This window comes from Anneissia japonica, unplaced genomic scaffold (assembly GCF_011630105.1).
Source record: "Anneissia japonica isolate Jap-2015-1 unplaced genomic scaffold, ASM1163010v1 scaffold287864_len1152817_cov193, whole genome shotgun sequence".
Lineage (NCBI taxonomy): Eukaryota > Metazoa > Echinodermata > Crinoidea > Comatulida > Comatulidae > Anneissia > Anneissia japonica.
The window spans coordinates 102823-125973 of record NW_022710960.1 but is presented as its reverse complement, the minus strand read 5'-3'; the positions used below and the strand labels follow the sequence as shown (position 1 = coordinate 125973).

The following is a 23151-nucleotide window of genomic DNA, read 5'->3' as shown; positions in this document are numbered from 1 at the left end:
TATCAATTGTTACTCTTATAATAAGTGACCCATTACCTATTTAATCCCACACACAAATGAGTCTTAAGTGCATAATTAAAATAGCTATTATCACTACATTAATGTGTACTGTAGCACTATCAGAAACTCTTGAAATTGAGCTACGTGTGATCATACACAAAATTGTTAACATTGTTTATATTATGAAAAAGTGACTCATTTTAATACCAGACTATACATGTAAGTCACATTTCAACATAATAACATATTATAGAACAAACAACATCTAAACAAACTACCAGGAAAGAGACTGAAGCCATACGAGAGACTAAGTCAATACGATTTGACTCGCCATTTGGCGAGCCGAATGGACGAACAGTTGAGGCAGGGGTGCCGCAACCTACAGCCATATTATCGGCAACTGGTTCAGCGCCATGCTTGCCTATGGTTCTTAAGGTGGAATAAACATTCTCGGATAAGGACAATAAACCGTAGGTCCAGTGTACACAATTTGCACATGTGAGCTTTAAAGAACCCAGTACATCTTTCGAGATGTGTAGGGGGTTACCCTGGTGTACTGGTCTATACAACCCTTGTTGTGGACAGACGAGAGTAACTGGTAGACATGAAGAGAGGGGAGAAGAGGGTTACTGTACGAGCTAGTCCACACTTCAAGCGCTTTGAGACTCTCATGTAGAGCACATAAATCAAACTATTATTATTATTATTATTATTATTATTATTATCTAATTTTCAGGAGCATGATCAACCAAACACATTCCAGGTTTTTAAAATTTGTTAAAGAATAATGATCAAATAAACACCTATACATTATTTTAAAATGGGTCTGAATTTTTAGGCTGTTTGATAGGATACTCACTAGTAGCATACAAAGTACTGATGACCCTCATGGGAATTCTACCAACTGTGCTACAAATTATATGACACATTGACCTAGGAGGTACCAGAATAATTTTCTGTCACTGTAATTTGACTCGATTCTTTAAAAAAAAATGTATTCCTTTAATATTTTATGATACATAGTACAACTGAGTAGTATACAGAAATTATTATTGGTATGTTATTTTATTCCATTTCATTTATATTTCCAGGCAACTTGCAAAAAATAAAAAGAATGCAAGCATAGGATTAACCTTAAAGTAAACTTAATTACTATCAAGAATACACCCTAAAAAGGACATAAACTCACAGTTAGAAATTAGAGACAGTATAACAATGAATTATATAAAATTTAAAATTAATTATATAACAGACAATTTCTAAAGACATTATAATTTAAAAATTAATAACTATAAAAAATATGCAGTAGTTATTTATTTATTCAGCTTTAGTCACTAGGGCTAAGGATATGCCAAACTGTGAACTTAATCACTCTTCGAAAGTGGCAAATCCTTCAGAGGCAAACATACACACACGTCTCACTATGAGGCTTGGGGGTGGAGTTGTGTTGGTCGTGAGAAAAAATCCTGTTATCGTGACAGGAATTGATCCCAGGACCAAGGTATTGGAAAGCAACCATCTTAACCACCAAGCTATTCAACTCCACTCGTAGTTTGGGTCGTGGGAATAATCCAATGAAGAAATGACCATGAAGGTAAGATTTGAAATTAGAAATTATTGCTAAGTAATATTTTATAATGTTTGAGTGACAGAAATTAATAACACTTACAGTATCCTCCTCATTCCACTTTTTATCTACCGACTTTTGAACCGGGTCTTTGATCAACGCTTGTAGTGCTTTGCTAGTTTGGTAGTCATAGTGATGAAGCTGTGGAGGAAATAAACACATATTGTTGTGATAAAGACAGTCAACAAAGCAGACAATAAGTTTATTTTATCTGATTGCAGAGTAAATTTAGTTTTAGGCAGTAAAGGAGCATTTTTTCCAAAATACCAAAAATAAAAATGTATAATATTAAATATAAATACATATTTAAATATTTCAGTTTATTTTGTTGTCAATTTTTGAGAATTTTGAACACGCACAGCATCTCTAATGGCAACAAGAACGGCATCATCAAGACATGGCAAATACAATAAAATCCCCAAAGCTTTCTTTAAATAAACGCCTTGCACAATGGTACTCAATATTCTAAAATGTCATTTTTCTATATTAGTAGCATTACCTCTATTTATATGAAGCATTTTAGCCAGATATAAAAAGATATGGTCAGATATGTTTTGATGAGAAACTTACCAGAGAGTAAAATGATATTTTGGAATTGCAGTTTTTGAAGTTCAATATATACATATATATGAAGCATAAAACATAACATCCACTTAGACCATACAATTAAAATTTAAAATTTCTTACAATTTTTAGAGCATTGATAGTAGTTACATCCTTGGAGGCAGCATCGCACCCATCCTCTGGAGACCCACCGTCACACATGCCCACGAACGCAGCCATACTTCTAGCTGCGCGCAGGTACATGAGAAGATTGACGTCTTCTATTCGTGTTTTCCATGTGAGCTCCTCTTTGTCCGTGAGAGTCTGCCCATTGGGTTTTGGCTTTGGTCGAAGTTGTGGTAGGACGGCTTGATGACCTGAACCGATTTTGATTTCTCCCTGAGTGCTCGCAAGACGTCTTAAATATGAAACAAGAAACAAAACTAAATATTTTCTTAATATTAATAATACTTTTAAAGACCTATAATGGTCAGTAAAATAATTATTGTTTGTCCTTCTTGCATGTTTCTTCTTCAATAAGATTACTGGCTTTTAATAAATTTAAAGACGATTACGATGGTCAAGCATCTCCCTTCAAATGGACATCATTATCATGTTCATCATAATCTGTTTTCTGCCTACTGGCAGATTCACAGCAGGTAATTCCTTCAATTTTCTCTTCATATGATTTCCACTTCAAATCAACATGTGCATGCAAATATAAATATTGGATTTATTATTATTTTTTTTAAATTTATTCTGCAGGCACTTTCAGTACTCGTGTACTGATTTTCAAAGTACTGGTACAGTTATAAAACGAACCATCAAAATAAGATTGACTGATTGATTATTATGGTACCAATTATACGAATACACACTTGGAAACTACAGGGTCCAGGCACTACTCTCCTGTCTAGGGTCTCCTTTGCTTGGGTTATGTTTTAAATTTTTAATAGGTTTTTTTTTGTTGTAAATTTCATGTCATTTGGAGATTTAAATGTTAAAAGAATCTAAACTGAAGAAAACTCTTTAGTTAACCTGATCCAAAAGATAACCTGAGCAATACATTGGTAATCATACTGCAGGCTATTCAGATTAAACTAAAAATCGCAATAGAGTGTAAAACTATTGATTATCAAAATTCTTCTACTTACCTTGTTTCTGGATTATATCCAAGAATATAAAAGAAACAATTAAGATCCGCTTCAAAATCCTTGGCACTGTGAATATCATTATAGTGCGTCACAGAACATTTTCCCCTAGATAAAAATGGTATAATCAAGATTTTAATGATTCAGTAACACATAGGGACATTCAATGTTATAGAATAGGGATATCATATTAATATTTATTCACCAACTACAATATTATTAATAAATAGTTACAGTATACTTCAAAAATGTCCATGATAAGATGTCATATCAGTATTTTTTGGTGCTTCACAGTAATATTGCTTTCTTCTAATTTAAAGATGGTACAACCAAGATCATATAGTTGTTATACATACTGTATATGGACATTCCATTTTTTAGCATAGGAATATCTGAAATAGGAATGGTTTCTTTTGAAAGTGTACATTACCTTAACAAGCAGACAGTGTATGTTTCTGGAGTGTCAGAAATAAACAGCTCTCGGTTTTTTACAACAGGATTGGTAATAATCAGATCACTTCCTGAATCTGGAAAAAAAAAATTAAAATCATTTATTAATCATAATCATAAAATTATTGACGATGATGATAATGACAAAGACACATTCACTGTATAGAGTCAAATAATCATGGAGGAATATTAATGTTGTCTTACTGTTTTCTGAGTGGCGATCTTGTACCAGCAGTTGATAAACCGTTTCTGGTACTTCCACTAGCCGGTAGTACCACTTAGCTGTCATAATAACATTCTCACGCTTAGTCTATGGAATAAAATTAACAAAATAATGAATATTTTAAAATATTATTAAAGCATAATTAAATAATTTGATTCATTTAGGCCAAATATGCATATTCTGAGAAATGCCAATGTTATCGCACCATGCCACTGAGCGCTACATTTAACCATGAATATTAGCGCCTTATAAATCACTGTTGATTGATTGAAACATTATAATCACAGATTAACAATGCTTGCAGAGGATTTCGAACTATAGACCTGTTTGAAAATTGGATGGAATTACATATTCAACAATTAAAAAAAAAAATATAAGGATAAAGTGGAAAGAAAATGGAAAAGTTTATTTGATAGATCAGCTAAGGGAGGGAGTTTATATGATGGATCAGCAAAAATGAGGGAGTTTAGAGGATGGAACAGCACACAGCACAATTAGAAGTCGACTGAATTATTATCTTTTAGAAATTCATGTTTTAATTATAATTTTATACCTGTATTATCTTCATTTCATTTATTCATCATATTATATTCTATTGTATTCACCTACCATTGTTAGCGTACATTGCCTATTTTCATTCTCGTATTACATTTTAGTTTAATTATGTAGATTGCATTGCCTTGCATTATATGCAATATCACTTGGACAAACAATGAATCTGTTATGTAAAGTGCAGAGATACAGTAAACGTGCCATTAGGCCATTGTGTAATGGGGAATGGCAATTAACGTGCAGTTTCTGTGCTAGAGTACTGTATATAAAATTATGTCCAGCTATCACACAAAGATCATTCGGTAATAAACATCACTTTACATTTATTGGTTCTATCAGGATTTGACATGATCATAAGTTTTATTTTGTCCATAACTAAACTCCCACTGTCAGGTTACTTTAATAAATTTACTTATTGGGCAATTCCACGGTAACTTCTGGACACTTTGACACAAAATTCTAGACTTTATGTGCATACAATATATATAATTTATTCAACAATCAACAAATCACAGTTACTCATTGTACTTGCTACTGCTACCTACATTTCTATTGAAAAAAACTTTAAATATCTACAAGCATATATTAAATATTAATTTTAATATCTCCGGTAACTTCAGGACATGAAATAGGACATAGAGTTTTAACTTATTTACTTAAACATAAAAGTCTGTGAAACTAAGGCATATTATGCACTTTTTTGATATGGAATGCATTGAAGAGATATTAAGCTTTAATAGGATATCCTTAATAAAAATATATTATGATGACTTATATAATTATGATGATCATTTTTAAAAATCATGTGGTAACTTCAGGACAGTAACTTCCGGACAAAAGGTTGACATCATAATGATGAATAAATTTTCTTTTAAAAGGGTCTTAAAACATAAACAAATGTTGGATTCTTATCTAATTTGTACTAACAAACATGATTTAATGCTGACTACAGTATTATCAAATGTAATAAAAGCATTTTTTAAAACATTTTTCATATTTTTATTAATTTATTCCCGATTTGGTCATATTTTACATTTGTATCACTTTTTAAGAATGTTTTTAAATTAAAAATTATATCACAGTAGCTAACTTTAATAATAATAATAATATACACAATAATTATACTGTATAATTATTATAGATTATGTATATTGAAGAGTGTCAACAACAATATTCTATTATTACTAGAAAAAAAAAAATTTGAATGCATTAAAAAAAACCGATAATATAAAACTACAAAATTCAAAATTTCTTGCAATGAGATACCATAAAACCTCAAATTGAAGCCCAATGGGCTTAATATCAAGAAGAAGTCCATCTCTAATTGAAGCCCCCCCCCTATTTAGTTTGCAAATTTAGCCTTGAAAAGAAGCCCATGGGCTTCTTTTCAAGATAACATAGGCTGCTTTTAGTATATGATAGTATTAGTACAGTATATGATAGTATTCGTACAGTACGTACACTGTACATAAATTTCAAAGAAGCTAAATAAATTAAAAACACGCTTGTTTATACACTCCATGATACAGATTGATGTTATAGTGGCCCTATTTATTGTTTTATAGCACTAATTCCGAAAATTTACAGCATATATTTTGAAAAGAAGCCCCCTTTTTTACTTTGCAAAAGTGGCCTCGAAAAGAAGCCAATCCAAAGTTTGCAAAAAAAAAAAGAAGCCCAGGGCTTCAATTCGAGGTTTTACTGTATCACTGTTTCTGAACTCTACAAGTGCGTATACAAAAATAAACAATTAGGTATAAATTACTGATTAATTATAGCTAGTCCATGTCACATGATTTTTTAAAATGATTATTATATTAATATAAGTCATTGCAATATATTTGTATTAAGGATATCATATTAAAGCTAAATATCTCTTCAGTGCATTCTGCATCAAAAAAGTGTATGCCTTTTTCACAGACTTTTATGTTTAAAAAACTAAGTTAAAACTCTATCCCAATTCATGTTCCGAAGTTATCGGACACAATAAAATTCATATTTAATATATGATATTTAAGGTTTTTTTCCAATAGAAATGTAGGTAGCAGTAGCAAGTACAATGTGTAACTGTGATTTATTGCTTGTTAAATAAATTATATATATTGTATGCACATAAAGTCTAAAATTTTGTGTCAAAGTGTCCCGAAGTTACCATGGAATTGTCCCCTGTGCATTTAAATAGGATGTCACAGTGTTACCGTCACAAAGTTACCAAAAAAGTAACGTCAGGACACTTTTTAAATTGCTATAATTTGTAAACGAAATAATTTTTTTTTTTCAATTCATGTTTATGTTGTTCACATATATGCTTATGATTTGAATAATAAATTTTCTTTTATTTTGTTAAGTACTTTTTGAGAAATAAAAAAAAAAATTACTTTTTTGGTAACTTCAGGACATTTTATATGGTAGTTCATTGTCAAGTCGCTGTAGCGGAACGAAGTACACAAAATAAAATAAATTCATGAATATACCACATATAATGTTAATAATTACTAATCCAATCAGTTATGTTGGTAATATATGTTAAAGAGCATAAATTAAACACTCTAAAAGTTGGCCTTTTTTATTCATTTTTTTGGAAAAAATAATATTAATTGTATTTCTTATATAAAATTTAAGTGAGTATAAAAACTTGAAAACTAAGACCATTTCATGAAAGTTCAGAATTTCATCTTTAATTTGATACCAAATTTGGTAGGATACCACTATTTTAAAAATTTAGGTGCCATGTCCTGTTTTGCATGGAATTGCCCTATTGTGATGACTACCTAACTGATGATATTTTTTGTTATTTATTGTATCTTTGAAGAATAAATTCAAGCTCTTTGTTTAAAATGTTTACAGCAATTTGTGATTTTTTACCAGTTGTTTTTTCATGAATGGTTTGAATCATAAATTTCAAGTATCGTAACCTGTATGTGTGAAAATATTTTTATACCTTAATAGTGAACTTTATATTTCTGCCCTAAAGGAGAGTAGATTTTTTTTTTCACATTAGACGGAGAATATTTTATTTATTGACAAAGAAATACTGTGTGAGGTAATGAATGTATACAACTGGAATGCAATAGATGTACACAGATACAGAAGATTGATAAATGATTTATTTTATTTTAAAGGGAGAAAAAAATTAAGATTTCATAGTGGAACAGCTGATGTAATAACAGTGTTTTCCCAAATTTCCATTTATATGCCAAGAGTATAAAAACGAAATATTATTTATATAATTATATTAAATCATCATTATCGAGGTGTTGATAGGTGTATAAAACCGTCTAGTTTTTGTATCTTTATTTGTATCCTTTTATAGCATGTGCCATGTTTTCATTTGTGCTGATACAGCACAGTACAATGAGATTCGATACAAAAATAATTAATAACAGGCCAACAGTACAGTACCCACATCCGTACCACAGGACCATTAATAAACACATACAAGCCTAATAGAAAATTGCGGTGGGGATAAGGATGATAAATATCAAAGTGATAGATTTGTGGTTATTAGATTTCTGAAGAACATCAAACAAAGCGTGTCACTTTACATTAAACCTCAAGACATCAAAGGCTTGTGTATATTATTGATTGGCATGCTTTTGTCAAAGACTCTATTGCATATATTCTAGGCCTAATCCGCCCAGTGGTGTACGGCCTTAGAGAATGCGAAATGAATGGCAAGTTAAGTTGACATAAGCAGGTACACTAGAGAGAATTAATGCGTGAAAAGGCTGCTAAAAAAGCTTAAATCGACGTAATTGTATGGACAGATACACATGGCTTCATCACCCACTTGACATCGGGCAAATCTAGGAAATTATTCTACTGTGGCTAATAAAAGTCTGCATAGTATACAAAATTACAAGACAAGGTGTATGTGATATCGAACATGTTATTAAGCTAAACGTAGAGAGAAGCCATTAATACCTCATACAATAACATATTCAATATCAAATAGATATACGACATTAATAAATGTCATGATTAAATAACCTGTATGATAGAATGAATCATTAAAGTCATCAACATTTTCAAAAATGAAAATGAAACTCTAATTTATAAAGAAAGAAGTATAGTATAATAAATTATTAATATAACACAGCAACTGAATCATACTTATACAGTACTAATATACAATTGTTTAATGGGTACCTTTCCAGAAGAAGACCAAGTGCATACATTACTTAAAATCTACAGCTGAATCATTAATAAATCATCTGGACAAATCTCCTGTGAACTTAGGGAGATTTCTGATCCCAGTGATTTGAAACATGCACTCGAGACTCACTTGTTTGCCTAGTACCTCCAATTATTATTTTTCTGAGTGTGTTGTGTCTGTTGTACAGTTTGAGTTGTGCTTTTCTTGTTACTTGCTTAGACAATATAATTTATGGTGCTTGTGATTTTGTGTCCAGCACTCAGTTCATGCTACCTGAGTTTTTGCCTGAACAATGACGCCAAAAAAAATAAATAAATGACTAATAATCTGTTGTATCATCAATAATACTATGGGGTGGATCTAATGGAGGCACATATCCCATCTTCCTCCACCCCTTTGTCACTAAATTTTTTAAATTTAATCCATACCATGACATGTATTGAAATATGAAAAAACTAGAATACAAATTCAAAATGTTTCTATTACAGCCGCCGACCCCCTGGTTATGCCACTGCTGTTAGAACTCCCCACTTATAATTTGGTGAACCTGCCCCCTGTTTGAAAAATTCACCCCTCATACCAGTGAATTTAGTGTAGGATTTAATCTCCTTTTAACAAAAATATAATAATTTCTTGATCCAATTGTAATTTATTATTTTAAGGCCGGATCATAACCAATAAATAGGATCACGTGCAGCTGAATAAATATTAAATTTTATGGTATACAATAGTAGACAGCAGCATATTCATGATCGCACTGCTTATATCATTACATTATCATTTGCATTGTCATAATTATATGTGATAGGTTAGCGAGTGGGGAGTCAATCTCATGATGTATCAATTCCACCACATGTCTGGCATGGATAAAATCTGATTGGTTTCCAATTACCGATGCAATTACACACACCCAACGGTGTACTATCGCCATCCTAAATGAGAATGAACGGCCGGTGTTCACCCAAGCGTATCAAGAAAGTCGGCAGATATGAGCCTCAAACTAGTGGAACATGATATTGCTTATAAGAAAAACAAGACAAAAGTAACAGAAAACAGATCAACAGTAGCGTTTGATTTATTAAATAAGTTCTGAATTATTTTAAAATATAAATTACAAAAGAGAATATTTTGAATTCAAAATATAGAAACAGTGACATATTTTCATAACATTTTCAGTACAGTAGATCTGTATGGAAGGTATGCTGTCTCATGGTGGTAAGGAACCTGCTTTCCAATTATGAGGTCATGGATCAAAACCTTTCAAATCGCATCATGCTTAAAAACAACTCCACTACCTAGCCCCATCATGCATACAGTATGAAAGAATTAAATAGTATTTCTGTTATTGCAAATTACTGTTAAGACAGGTTAAAAACATGGATTTATACATGGCAAGGATTCAGTTATTAAAAGTATCTCAATATTTTGGGATCAATTTCTACACTTGATTGTCACTGTGTTTGTATCCGTGGCCAATGCCAATTATAAACATCATTCTTAAAAATCACAGAGCATATTTTTAACCAAGGTGTTGGCACGCCAGTGAATTTTCTATCGGATACTAACTAATAAGAACCTACGCAGCGTTACTAATTAATCAATCAACCAATTAACTTACCACTTTAAACTCTTGGATAGTTCCGATGAAATACGGGAGGTCAGGTCGCTGACTATCTATATACACGCTATCTGAAAGGCAAATTAAAAAAACAGAATTAAGCATCATATTTTCAATCACCTTCTGTTAATTTCGCTTCAACACTGCATACCAGAAATTAATAATTAATAAAATCTTAATTGTTATTGACGTTCTATATAATTTATCGGGACGCTATTGGGAATAAACGCCTTCAGGATTTTTGTATCATATTCAAGCCTCTAAACAGTACCAAGTTTGTATTATCTTTTAGTTTATTTCTTTCTAAAGATATTTCTCTACAGCAATAATCATTTTTTTGTTGTTAATTATTAAGTCTTTCAATATCAACTGAACTAATATATGCCATATTATATACTATAGCAAATGCTGCACCTTAATTCTTTTTTTCTTGAATACAGGTTTTTTCCCCTCAAGGTTAATTTAAATGTTGGTAAATAAAGATCTTTTTTTATCAATTGTGGACTTTCTACCACATAATCTGTAATATTGAAGACTTCTGTGAAAGGGACATAAACAAATAATGTAAAAAGAAGCAACAGAAGAAAGCATGCTATATCGCACTTGACTAATTTACAATAGCTTGAAACCTATTCTGCTGAAAAATAATACTTTATGTAAACAACTTCATGAAGTGCACTATATACAGTACTTTGAGGACAATGATATTACAATCATTTTTTAAAAGTTGTTATCAGATACAGTACAGTAACTAGAATACTGAACATTATTCAGCATTTTTCAGTATTTGTAAGTTTATAAGCTTCTGTTAGTTTCAAATGAACATAACGATGTCGAAGGTCAAAGTATATACAGTAGACAAACACACAAATTATTATTATCATTTATTTATAAAAGTTATTAGTTACTGAACTTTATGGACCACTGCAACTAACTACTAATCGTAATTGATTTGTTTAATAACTGATCTTTAACATAGACATGCCAGTAAAAACTCTTTTGAATATATCTGCAAACTACCGTACTGTAGCTCTCAGCTATTAGAACAGCTACAACAACCTGCATTTTAATAATGACAAATTACTACACCTTTTGCTATCCATATTTTTTTTTTATCAATAAGCTTACTTATAAATATATGGCTCAATGTTCACAATGTTTAATAATCATGCATTAAGTGATAAAAAAAAAAAACGTTTGGTACAGTGTAATTGTTTGCAGATCACAGATATAACACAGTATTATGAATAATATAAAAAAAACGTGATCTAGATAGATGATATTATTGTTTATAACATATGGATATTAAATTACTAATTTAATTTATAGATCTAGTGGTACCGTAAAACCTCGAATTGAAGCCCTGGGGGGGGCTTCTTTTTTTTTTGCGAACTTTGAATGGGTTCAAGTTCGTTTTTATTTTATTTGTTTTCTGAAATTCATGTAGTGTTTATACTGTACTATCTCGAAAAGAAGCCTATGCTGTCTTGAAAAGAAGCCCAAGGGCTTCTTTTCGAGATGGGCTACTTTTCGAGAATAATTTTGCAAACGAAAGAGGGGGCTTCAATTCAAGATGGGCTTCATCTCAAGATTAAGCCCACTGGGCTTCAATTCAAGGTTTTACATGTTTATTGTAAAGCCGGACACTCACTGCGTTGTATAATGAATCCACATTTGCTTTAGGTGAGCGACAGATGACGCAACGCCTTTTGCTGATTGTCAGTGGAAGTCTGAGCGGATCCTCATTAAAAAGACGATCCGTTGGGTCTGCGTCTTTGCGTGCGTTCTTTGTTGCATTGCCATCGCGTCGCCGTTGCACGCAGTGAGTAACCAGCTTTAGATGCTTTATTAGAAAGATATTATTACTGCTTTTTCTGTCCGAAGCCAACAATTCTGGAATACACTTTATTATATTTACCAACCTCAGTTCAAATTATCAATATGCTCGACATGCAAAATGAATAATCAAACAAGCTGTGAGGATGCATAATTTAGCTGAAAGGCAGAAAACTACAGGAAACGATCAAATGAATAGTTCTATAACGACAGCCTTGAAAAGTAAATAGCCAAATAACAAACAGAAGCCTTTATAGATGGAACAGTATTAACACTAATCAAATGTTAGATAACAGGAAAGTGTTTCACAAAAAGTTTTCCTAACAATAAGATAAATATTTTATCCAGGAAATGAAGTGCAATCTGTGTATTGTAGTACTGTAAGATATGAGTCCAGACCTCATGGTTTTGAATACAGTACAATTATTATATTGTTATTGTACACCACAATCAGGGGCGGATCTAGAAATGCCCGAAAGGGAGGGGAAACTATCGAAAGACAACACTACCCAGGGGGTTTCGGGCATGCCATCGCGACATTTTTGTTTTCTAGATGCCCGGAAATAACCTCTTTTTTTTTTTTACTTTCCAAAAGAAAGCTTTCTCCCCTCCCACCCACCAAACCTGTCCTTGACAATTCCACTTACTAAATGCTGCTATTATTAATTTTTACTTCCTGCAAATGGGTGACTGACTAATTATTAGTGACAATTAAAAAACTACTTTTCTGTGAGGTGAACACACAGTTCCATGAAAGCTGAGGGAGACTATACATTAGCAATGGGTATATTATTTTGAGTTACACGTTTTTTTTTCAATAAGAACACATTTTATAAGAACAGAGAGGCTGGAATTTGCTTAAAAAATTAAGAACAAAATAAGAACAAATTGAGGCTGAGATAGAGTTTCAAATGAGGTTTTTAGTTTTTTCCTTAACTAGAAAACCAACTAATCATATTTACTGGTATACCTTATGTGCAGTTAGGTGTGACTATGTTATACTTTCTATAATGCAGTATAATAATGCTCTAAAATAATAATCCTCTTTGTGTAAAATAATAAAAAATAAGCTTGAAATCGGCAAAAAAAATAATAACACTGAGTCTGGGCAAAATTTTACTGGTTCTTATAAAAACAAAGATGTAGATTATTAAATATACAGTATGAAGTGCAAAAAAAAATATACACATTTTTTATACAGTAGAACCAGTAAACTTTTGCCCAAGCTCAGTGTTCTTATTTTTTTTACGATTTCAGCCTCAAAATGTTATTATTTTTACACACAGCAGTATATTACTTTACTGTAGTACAGTAAAGAGGGTATTGTATAGTACTGTATTAGATCACACCTACCACACATAAGGTACAGATAAAATTTCTTAGTTTTTCTATATAAACAAAAAAATAAAATCCTCAGTTGACATTTTGCCTCAGCCTCAATTTGCTTAATTTTTAAGCAATTTTAGCCTCAGATGTGTTCTTATGAAAAAAAAATGTATACTGCTGTACAATAATTTCTGATCTTGAAATGAGTGTAAATTAAATACAAAACTAACAACATTTTGAGCCTGAAATTGGCAAAAATATAAAAAACCAGTGAGCCTTGGCAAAGAAAATTATAAAGAAAAAAACTGTATGCACACACACATTGTTCAAGAATGTGATCAGATGCACAAGCATGATGGTTTGGCTCATGCCTTCAATCAAAAAAAAAAAAAAAAAAAAAAAAAACGGAAATGGAGAAGAAACATGGTTTTAAAATTATTTGGCCTAATATAATGAAAGCTGTATTGCAATGATATGCAATTTACGTAGATGTATGCTTTATAGCTGCTTTAATGAATATTTTCATAGACTTCCTCGCATGAAGGTTATATGGTACTTAACCAGTTAAAGATAATAATATCGCCTGATTTATTTTTCCCAGTGGGTTACGGAGTCTCCAGGGAACAGTACAAAATTTCACTCAAATCAGTCATTTACTACTGAATTGTATTAAAGGTAGCAAAATTAGAACTTTTAAAATGCTTACACTGAAAACAATGTAAACTGACTACAGAAATGTGTTTCTCATTAAAATGCTATAGGCTGCAATAAAAAAAAAAACCTATGATCTTTAGTATGAAATGGATAATACTAATAGCAGAATAAAGTATTCAAAATTCATTAATGAAAAATACATATAACCTGACAATTGTATGCTTTCAAAATATCACTTACACTACAGTTAGTATAATTCATAACTTAATCAGGTAGAAATATATACTTTAATACAGGTAGCAATTGTTAATGACAAATTATTCATAATTACTGTAATTTAAACATTTTTGTAGACATACATTTGCCTCCTTTAAAAATTTATCTGAAATAGGATGACTTGAAAATATTTGTACAAACAAATTAAGTATCATTTTCACTTCAAATTATTAGTAAGCATTTCATATACTGTAATTGTTGTATTATTTTTCCTTATTATTAGTTTAGCTCAAACAGTACCATTAATGTTTTAAATCCTTAAATACTGTACTTTAAGTAGGGCCTACAGGTACTTAGCAATTTTCGTGCCACATCTTCATGCTGCTACACTACTATACGCTTGTATGTATTTTCGTGTCACATCTTTATGCTGCTACACTACTGTACGCTTGTACGTATTTTTGTGCCACATCTTTATGCTGCTACACTACTGTACGCTTGTACGTATTTTCGTGCCACATCTTTATGCTGCTACACTACTGTACGCTTGTACGTATTTTCGTGCCACATCTTTATGCTGCTACACTACTGTACGCTTGTACGTATTTTAGTGCCACATCTTTATGCTGCTACACTACTGTACGCTTGTACGTATTTTTATTAGTTTAACTCAAACAGTACATTTAATGTTCTAAATCCTCTTAACTTAGTTTTTACTATATTATAAGTACTGGTACAAATAGCCATCTTTTGGTTTTATGGTCAGATAATCACTTGATATTGTCATTGCAAGATTCTGTTAAAATGTATATTCTTGAGGTGAACCAAGTAGCTGCAAGTTGGTATTATTTTAACAAGTTTGCCACTTAAATTGATCACCAGCCAATTTTTACCATCCATGCAGAGATATTGAGTGTTCTCCAGAAGCTGGCTATGCCAACAATTTTGGTCAGAATAAACACTCCCAACCAAACAATCATGCAAGTTAACAAAAAACAGGTCTTCGAAAATTGATCAAATATGGTATACAGTACTTCCTTTAAACAATTAATAATACTGGCGTTTACAATGGAAGTGGGAGCCATTCTTCCCTCTGCAAAGTTACCAATTCGGTTAGCAGTAAAAATTATAGAACATTACAAGAATGAATATTTTTATTGAGAACATGTCTGTTAGGTAATAAGGAAACATTTTTTTTTGTTTTAAGTTTTATTTTTTTAAACTACAATACCATAATAACTTTACTTACTGTAAATATTAAAAATCGTATTTGTTAAATTTATCATACCACAGACAGCATCAGTTATAATGTTTAACATGTCTTCCGTTTTTACAGCGGGATATATTATAACAAATTAGTTTGTCACGCAGTCACACACCATGGCTTGATCTTCTCATGTTTTATGATTTTTACAAGCAAGAGTAAAACTCACCAACAGCATGTAAATTTTACAAGCTGTGACTTGCGAGCCGTCCCAATGGGGCCTACAGGAAACCCTTGATTTATCACCAAGGCAACTCAATCAACGCCTATCATTTGCATGAGTCACCTGTGTTTAAGCCCAGCGATAATTGCAGTTGTTCTTCTTCAGATAACGCTCTCTCCAGGGAGAAATCCACTGGGACAGACTGTGGTGATTTTCTACAAATGCTGTATTAAAGCTTAAATCGCGTACCCTACAATACAGTAGCACAAATACCGTACATTTGTCTTTGATGTTAAAATTACTTGCTCATAAGCTGATATCATTAATAATTCTAAAATGTATTCTACATAATACGTTGGCCTGCCAACTTTTATTTAGATTGTTTTACAGTATAGCTATTTAGCTGAGGCCCCGCATCGTCTTGTACAGTATGAATTTTGAGTAAGCTTGCACGTCGTAACTCGCGAATCGTAATGCTTGTTAACAATTTTCAATTTTTTCTATAATTGGATGATGTGAATCAGCACAACGACATGGACATTGACCTTCAAAAGGATCATGAGATAGATTAACACATTACCATGTGAAAATGTCACTTAATGCAAAAACTATTTGAAAATGTCATTTAACACAAAAACAATCACCGGCGATGGAGACATTAAAAAAATAATTCACACGGGATGAATAAAAATTCAATAATTTTCAAAATATTTTTTAGCCTTCTAATCTTATATTCATCTGTAATTGTTAACTTGGATATGTATTTACAGTATTAGTTACTATTCTGTAATTCTTGTATTTTAGTAACCTGCTAGTTGCTTGAAAGTAGAATTGCAGGCTACTGTACATAGATTGGTATACAATTGTAGCATATTTTATGGTTGATTGCAATATGAACATTTTGAAAGAGAGCTTTATCCAATAAAAATATTAATATTATTTACCTTATACTCTAAATTAATTAAATACAAAGTAAAAGTGTACCCAAAAACCCATAAAACCTTTGTATGCAGTTTAATAGTTATCTCAATTTCAAACTGTTCAACATCTGGTCTCATCAGTTTTACATTAAGGTTGTGATGGTTCTGTCAAATTTGAGGTTGTACTGTACAAATGCAATAACTTTCATACATGTATTAGATACAATAAACTTTAATTTTTAATCCTTAAAACAATTTTTCATTTCATTTTCAATTATCTAAATATAATTATCTAAAGTACCATTCCACAAAATAAAAGTGTTAATTACAAACTCGTGAATAGTTATTTTCAGGTTTGCCATCCAGGCTCTAACTCTTCACTTTATGTTGCGCATAGAATTTGTGGTTACCATTAGTGTTTATTTTACGATATTGTATGAATTCCTGTTTATGTATTGTTTTCATTTCAGTCTACAGTGTACTTCCTGAATACTTCCTACCTGGTTAAAAACGGATAACTACTGTACCTTACCTCTCTGTTTCCTTTCTAATCATTACATTGAAAAACTCTCTGAGATACATGAGGCGCCAAATGTTTTCATTATTTTTTATCAAAATTACATACTGTATAATTCATTATTTAATGTACAATTCAACATTTGTTCATTATTATATACATATAGTTAGTTTTGCTTCCAACATTTACAGTACATATAATTAATTGGTGGAGCAATTTTCCTTATTTATAAATAATACGATGTTAAAGCAATTATTTATGTTAAAGCAATTATTTATAAATATTATGACTATGAGTAAAATTATTATTTATATATAATGACTTTCGGCACTTCAATTATTTATAAATAATGTTTTGCTACTGTAAATTATTCATAAATAATGAAAATCGCTCCACCAATTATATATAATTGTTGGAGACAAAACTAAATTATACAAAAAATGTTGAATTACTGTATATGTTAAATAATGAATTATATGAATTTGAGGCGCCAAATTTACTTACATGTATATAATGTTGTTAAATAATGAAAGTATTTATAATAACAATTCCGAGACCATCGAATGTAGTACCAACTACTGTATTACAATCTTCAAGCTTATTAACATCCTTTCCTTGGTGATCAAACCTTGATACCACCATTACCCCACATTTCAGGTCCTAAAGTTGGTCTAGTTTGGGTGAATCGTACATTATAGTAACTAAACTTTGAATACCTTGTTGAGTTATTTTTTTGTTGTAAAACTTTTTATTGTTTTTTTTTTTAAATTTATTTTTTGTATTTTCTTCTGGCAAAGGCATGTGCAATATTTTTTGAATAAACTGTTGGTTTTGATTAAAAAAAAAAATAGAATAAAAAATAAATTAAATTGCTTTTAAACTTATACTGTAGAAAACCTATTCATCCTTTTTTTATTCTAACAACATTATGCCGGAATATGAAGTACTGCAGAATTTAGTACTGTGTTAGTACTGTTGATGAATGATAATCAGTGAAATAAATAATCAAATATTTAAAAAGACTATTATACTATTCAAACGTTAAGCTCGGGATTAAGGGGGTCTGTCCTCGCAAATAAAAATCTATGTAAGACCTTTGTGTCTATACACACACACACAAAATCATAAATACTGTAATAAAACATATGAAATCCAAACATTCGTATTCTAAATTTGGAAGAATTCATGAGTAATCTGATAATAAATTTTCCTGTACATCTAAAAATTTTGTATTAAAATCCTGTAATTATTGTACTGTTTCAAACAATTTCTTTTCAAATCACATTATTCATGAGCTTATTAAGATTGCATATTGGAAGCAAAGGGGAACATTGGATAATTTGTGCAAGCACTTCAGCTAAAGTATCAAGATCACGTTTGCAACCAAACCTGCTATCTTAGCCACACATCAGCGCTGCATTCTAAATTACTATCGATCCACACTGTAGTGTTTTCAGGCACGCTGTTAAACACTATTACGCACCAAGCCAACCTCGTTAACCTATTGATACGCACCATGTTGGTATCTAATGATTAGAGATGAATAATTTGCATGCACACTACTGTACAGATGAATATAAAAAATATCAGTGAATATGAAAAAAAAACCAAAAAAAACATGAAGGACAAGCTTAATACTTTTTAATTGTGGCCATACATTTTTGTCATTTTTAATGAGACTACTAAATGCTTGCGGAAGAGGTTAACAGGGTAAAGTGCTCTTGTATATTTAAAAGACCAGAATGTGATTTCAACATGATAACAATTCATATACTGGCTAAATTAATGTTTGTTCTAGTAATGTCAGGCATAAAAATCTTAATGATATTTGATATCATACTGTATTTAGCTGAACAAATATCTATAACTGGTTTCTTTCTATTGACTTAGTGCATTTGGATATATTTTATAGAATCATGGCCAATATATTAATACTGTTTATCAATTATAATATCTTTTTCCATCATGATGGCTTTTGTTAGCTCTTATTAATACAAGTTACAGTACTCATCCACAGTTGACAAGAGAATTACTACTGCAACTCTGAACCTGACAACAGAAAAAGAAAAATAATTTTCCTTAAGCAGTCCAGGATCCTTACTCATAAATATTTTATATATAAATTGCAGGACAGATTAATCAATTAATCAATCAAATAAACATTTATTTCTTCTTTTTATTTTCAGAAAAATATTATCATCTGACAGACAATTAAAAACTGAACAATTAATTTTGGAAGCCAGCCTCAGTTGTAATTTGCAGTGAAGTGTAAATCTTGATGTTATAAACAAGTTCAATATCTTTTTTATTTAAAGATTTTGAGACAAAAACAAATTGAAAAAATATCTTGCCATACCCATGTAAAATACATTTTCTAAAGAGCGATGCTCGCTACTGAGAGTGTGAAATGACATAAAGCACAATTATTACTGAATTTTTATTTAGCAGTTCACAAAATAATCAGAATAAAATTATAACGAGAAAAGTAGTGATTTGTAATTTGCTCAGCTGGTTGCGCCTCCGTTGGGATTTCATTTTCCTGTTCGGCTATCAAGGGCTACAATCCGGTAATAATATTTAACATAATTTAAACAGATGTTCGAACACATACATGTAATCCAAGGTACTGCTAAAGGTTTTAGTTTTATATTACTATATACTATTTCACTGTTTTGTTTATTTTTTATTTATTTGATGGGGTTTTTTTTTATTTTGTAAGGTTTTGTAAATTATTCTTATTGTATTTCTATACAGGTTTAATTTCAAGTACCTTTTGCCTATTGTAATGATTCTATATTTTGTAAAACTCTTTTAGATATTAATTTCTGTATTAGGTGTTTTTTGTCATTGTGAAGCGCGCCTTGATCATTTTGGAAAGGTGGTTTATAAATCATATTATTATTATTATTATTATTATTATTATTATTATTATTATTATTATTATTATTATTATTATTATTATTATGTCATTCAATCACAAGAGGTATGATGCAGATATGGTTTAAACAATGTTGTTTTAAAACTTTATTTTTTAACATCTGAATGGAATTTTTATAAAAAAAATTCTAAGGGCTACAAATATTTAATTCTATAGTATACTGGTAAGAAAAAAGTGGCAGAATAAACCATCTATTTAACCAAATTACTTTAAAATTTTCATAAGTACAGGGTGAAGAAACTGAACTATTGATTTTATCTCATTTGCTTTTACATGCTTACTATACACCTGCAGCTTACAGTACTGTACAGTACATCAAGAACATTCTTGTACAATCTGTTTTGCTGATTCAAGTGCAAAGAGTCCTGATATAACTTCCAACCTACTGTATTCATTTAACTAACACTGCAATACAGATACTGTTCTTCATTATCACTATAATATCTAATACTCAGAGTGTTTTAAAACAAATTAAATTTTAATGTTAGCATACAAGTCCATAGAGCATGTCTAAAAAAGTCATCACGTTTTTATTGATACTAAATACAATTACCCAGACAAATTATGCATGCTTTTGCTTAGCTTCATTCCTTTGTTCTCTGACGACATCATAAATATTCTTTAGATGTGAAGTGATCCAATTATTAATGATAGCTTAGCAATATCTGCCATCACTTTCCTTTTATTACCACCAATTGTAAGAAGAGATCTTGAAGTACAGTAGAGCAGCTCTATATTGCAGCCTGTGGGAAAGTGGGCAGTTGGGTTTATTGTAGGAATATTCAGTTTTTATATAGCTTGGCTTACAATAGACCGATTCGGCTGTAAATGTTTTTTTACAGCTGGCCACGTGACAAAACATGGGCATACCATAGAAAACATTGCAGTGCGATCAGTGAAAGTATACGAAAAGGTAATGTTTAATGGTCGCGAAAACAACCCCCCCCCACTGTCAACGTGAGAAATAAATGACAAGGAAAACAATCCCCACTGTTAACATGAGAAATAAATGGCAAGGAAAGTCAATACGATTGTTTAGAATAGTATTTATTTTTTTATCTTAGTGTTCTCCTAGCATTGTATACTTTGAAGTTTAAGTTCTCCTTCGTAAAACTTAGGTAGCCTTAAAATCGCAGCGTGGCTCGTGGGTAAAGACTCTCATGAATACCTAAACAGGCTATAGATGTGCAGGGCCCTAAGCCTAACATTTGTTGAATAATTTCAATGTTTGCGCCCACTATCTTTTGGAGCATTAGCAAACCGTTTACAGTAGGTAAAATTCTCAAGTTTAATTTCCAATCAATTTGGTATAGTTTGCTGGAAAATATGATGATATTTACAGCAATAACAAAGGACGGCCGCAATAGCAATCTGCATGTAAACGCCGCTGTGCCAGTCAATTGTTTGCAGTACATCCAACACCCAAGTTACAGTAGGTCATGTGATGCCCATCACTGAATCGGTCTATTAACTAGACATGTGACACATCTGTGAACCACATTATCCAGAAGGTGATCATTAGACTACATTAGTCACAGTAGTGGTCAGACCTGTACAGGTATCTACTTTATGGTGCAAAATGGGTTTGTACGTACCCTTCCAAATCGAAAAAAGGTCCACAATTTTAAGAAAATTGAATACAATAACAGTACATACAGAACTGAAAAGTTGTACAGTATTAAACTTAATGAAAAATATAATCTATTGGAACTCTCAAAATACCAAAGCTGTGATTTAACTGTCTCCTCCCCTTGACCTCGTCAGGGTACCACTCTAGACAACCCTTATTTCACATTTGGTCTTTCTGCAAACTCATGTATCCTCCTGCCCAATGGCAATCATGACTACATGTAGGTGTTGGGCTTAACTCAGATGTCCAATTCCTCTAGTTGATCACAATCAACAGGCCCGTAGCCAGCGGGGGGGGGGGGGGGGGGGGGGGGGGGGGTCAGGGCATGGGGTCCAGAGGCCCGCCGAAGGGCCGCAGTGGGATCAAGGAGCAGAGCAGTATAAAATGAAATAGATTTTTGTATCCAATGCAAGGGAGTAAGAGTTCTAGTATGCAGGGCCTCACAATTAATAATGATAACTTTTTTTCCGCACAGGATATCAAGACAGTTGTCAACAATGCACAGTAAAACCACTGAAACTATAAGTAAATTTGAACATCAATATTTATTGTAAAAACAACAAAGCAACATAGAATCTTTTTCTGCTAGAAATTAATCTTACAATACTTTAATACTACTATACAATAATAGTAATGTAATTGCTTCAATCACAAGGGGTTCGCTTGTCAAAGGGGGGTTGGCTGAAAAAGTGGGGTTCGGGCCAATGCCCAGGAACCCCGTGACTATGGGCCTGATCAAAATGAAATTGTATTTAAGGTCACAAAAAAAACCACTGATCTCCCATTCAAGTTTATGTTTAGTCACGCCCGACTGACCACTAATCTTTTAACACTGTCCGAATGTTTTAGTCATGCAAGACTGAGAGTTAATCTTCGTACTGTACTGGACATAAATTTAGTGTGAACAACAAGTAATACAGCAAAACATTCCAGATACTTCTCATTATATGGAAATATTCAGCTGGTGGCCAACATTTTAACAATTTTCAGGTTCTCCTCAAATCACCATCAACATTTCTTTAAAGCCCCATTCCCGGCGAAATTTCAGTTGTTAAGAAAAATCTAATATTTGTAATGTTATGAAGATTTATAAATATAATACGGAATTGTAATAGTTTAACTAAATTTTGACATTCCTAAAGCATGAAAAAAATGTAAAATAAGACTGAAATTTGATTTTTTTTGTGTTCCACACAAAAAATAAATCAAAAAATGCGGATGAATTTTTCATGTTGATTTTGCGATAGTTCGTGAGAAGAAATATCGTAGGCGCCGAAAACATTAGCCTATCCAACGCTGTTAGGCTAGGCCTAGCCTTACCTCGATTTAGGTTCTGTTATCACACATAAAAACGGCCGACATGATAT

General features: G+C 31.5%; 1 protein-coding gene across 2 annotated transcripts in view; it reads right to left on the bottom strand.

Annotated features, from left to right (window-relative positions):
* LOC117107142 (arginine-glutamic acid dipeptide repeats protein-like) overlaps positions 1-23151 on the bottom strand; it is a 46750-nt gene that overhangs the window by 12385 nt on the left and 11214 nt on the right. For both annotated transcript variants that reach the window (XM_033248702.1, XM_033248703.1), the window contains exons 3-8: positions 10321-10391; positions 3976-4081; positions 3752-3848; positions 3325-3429; positions 2315-2588; positions 1670-1768 (exon numbers count right to left, since the gene is read on the bottom strand). In XM_033248702.1, coding sequence (XP_033104593.1) covers positions 1670-1768; positions 2315-2588; positions 3325-3429; positions 3752-3848; positions 3976-4081; positions 10321-10391 — 752 coding nt within the window. The remainder of the gene's footprint in view (positions 1-1669; positions 1769-2314; positions 2589-3324; positions 3430-3751; positions 3849-3975; positions 4082-10320; positions 10392-23151) is intronic.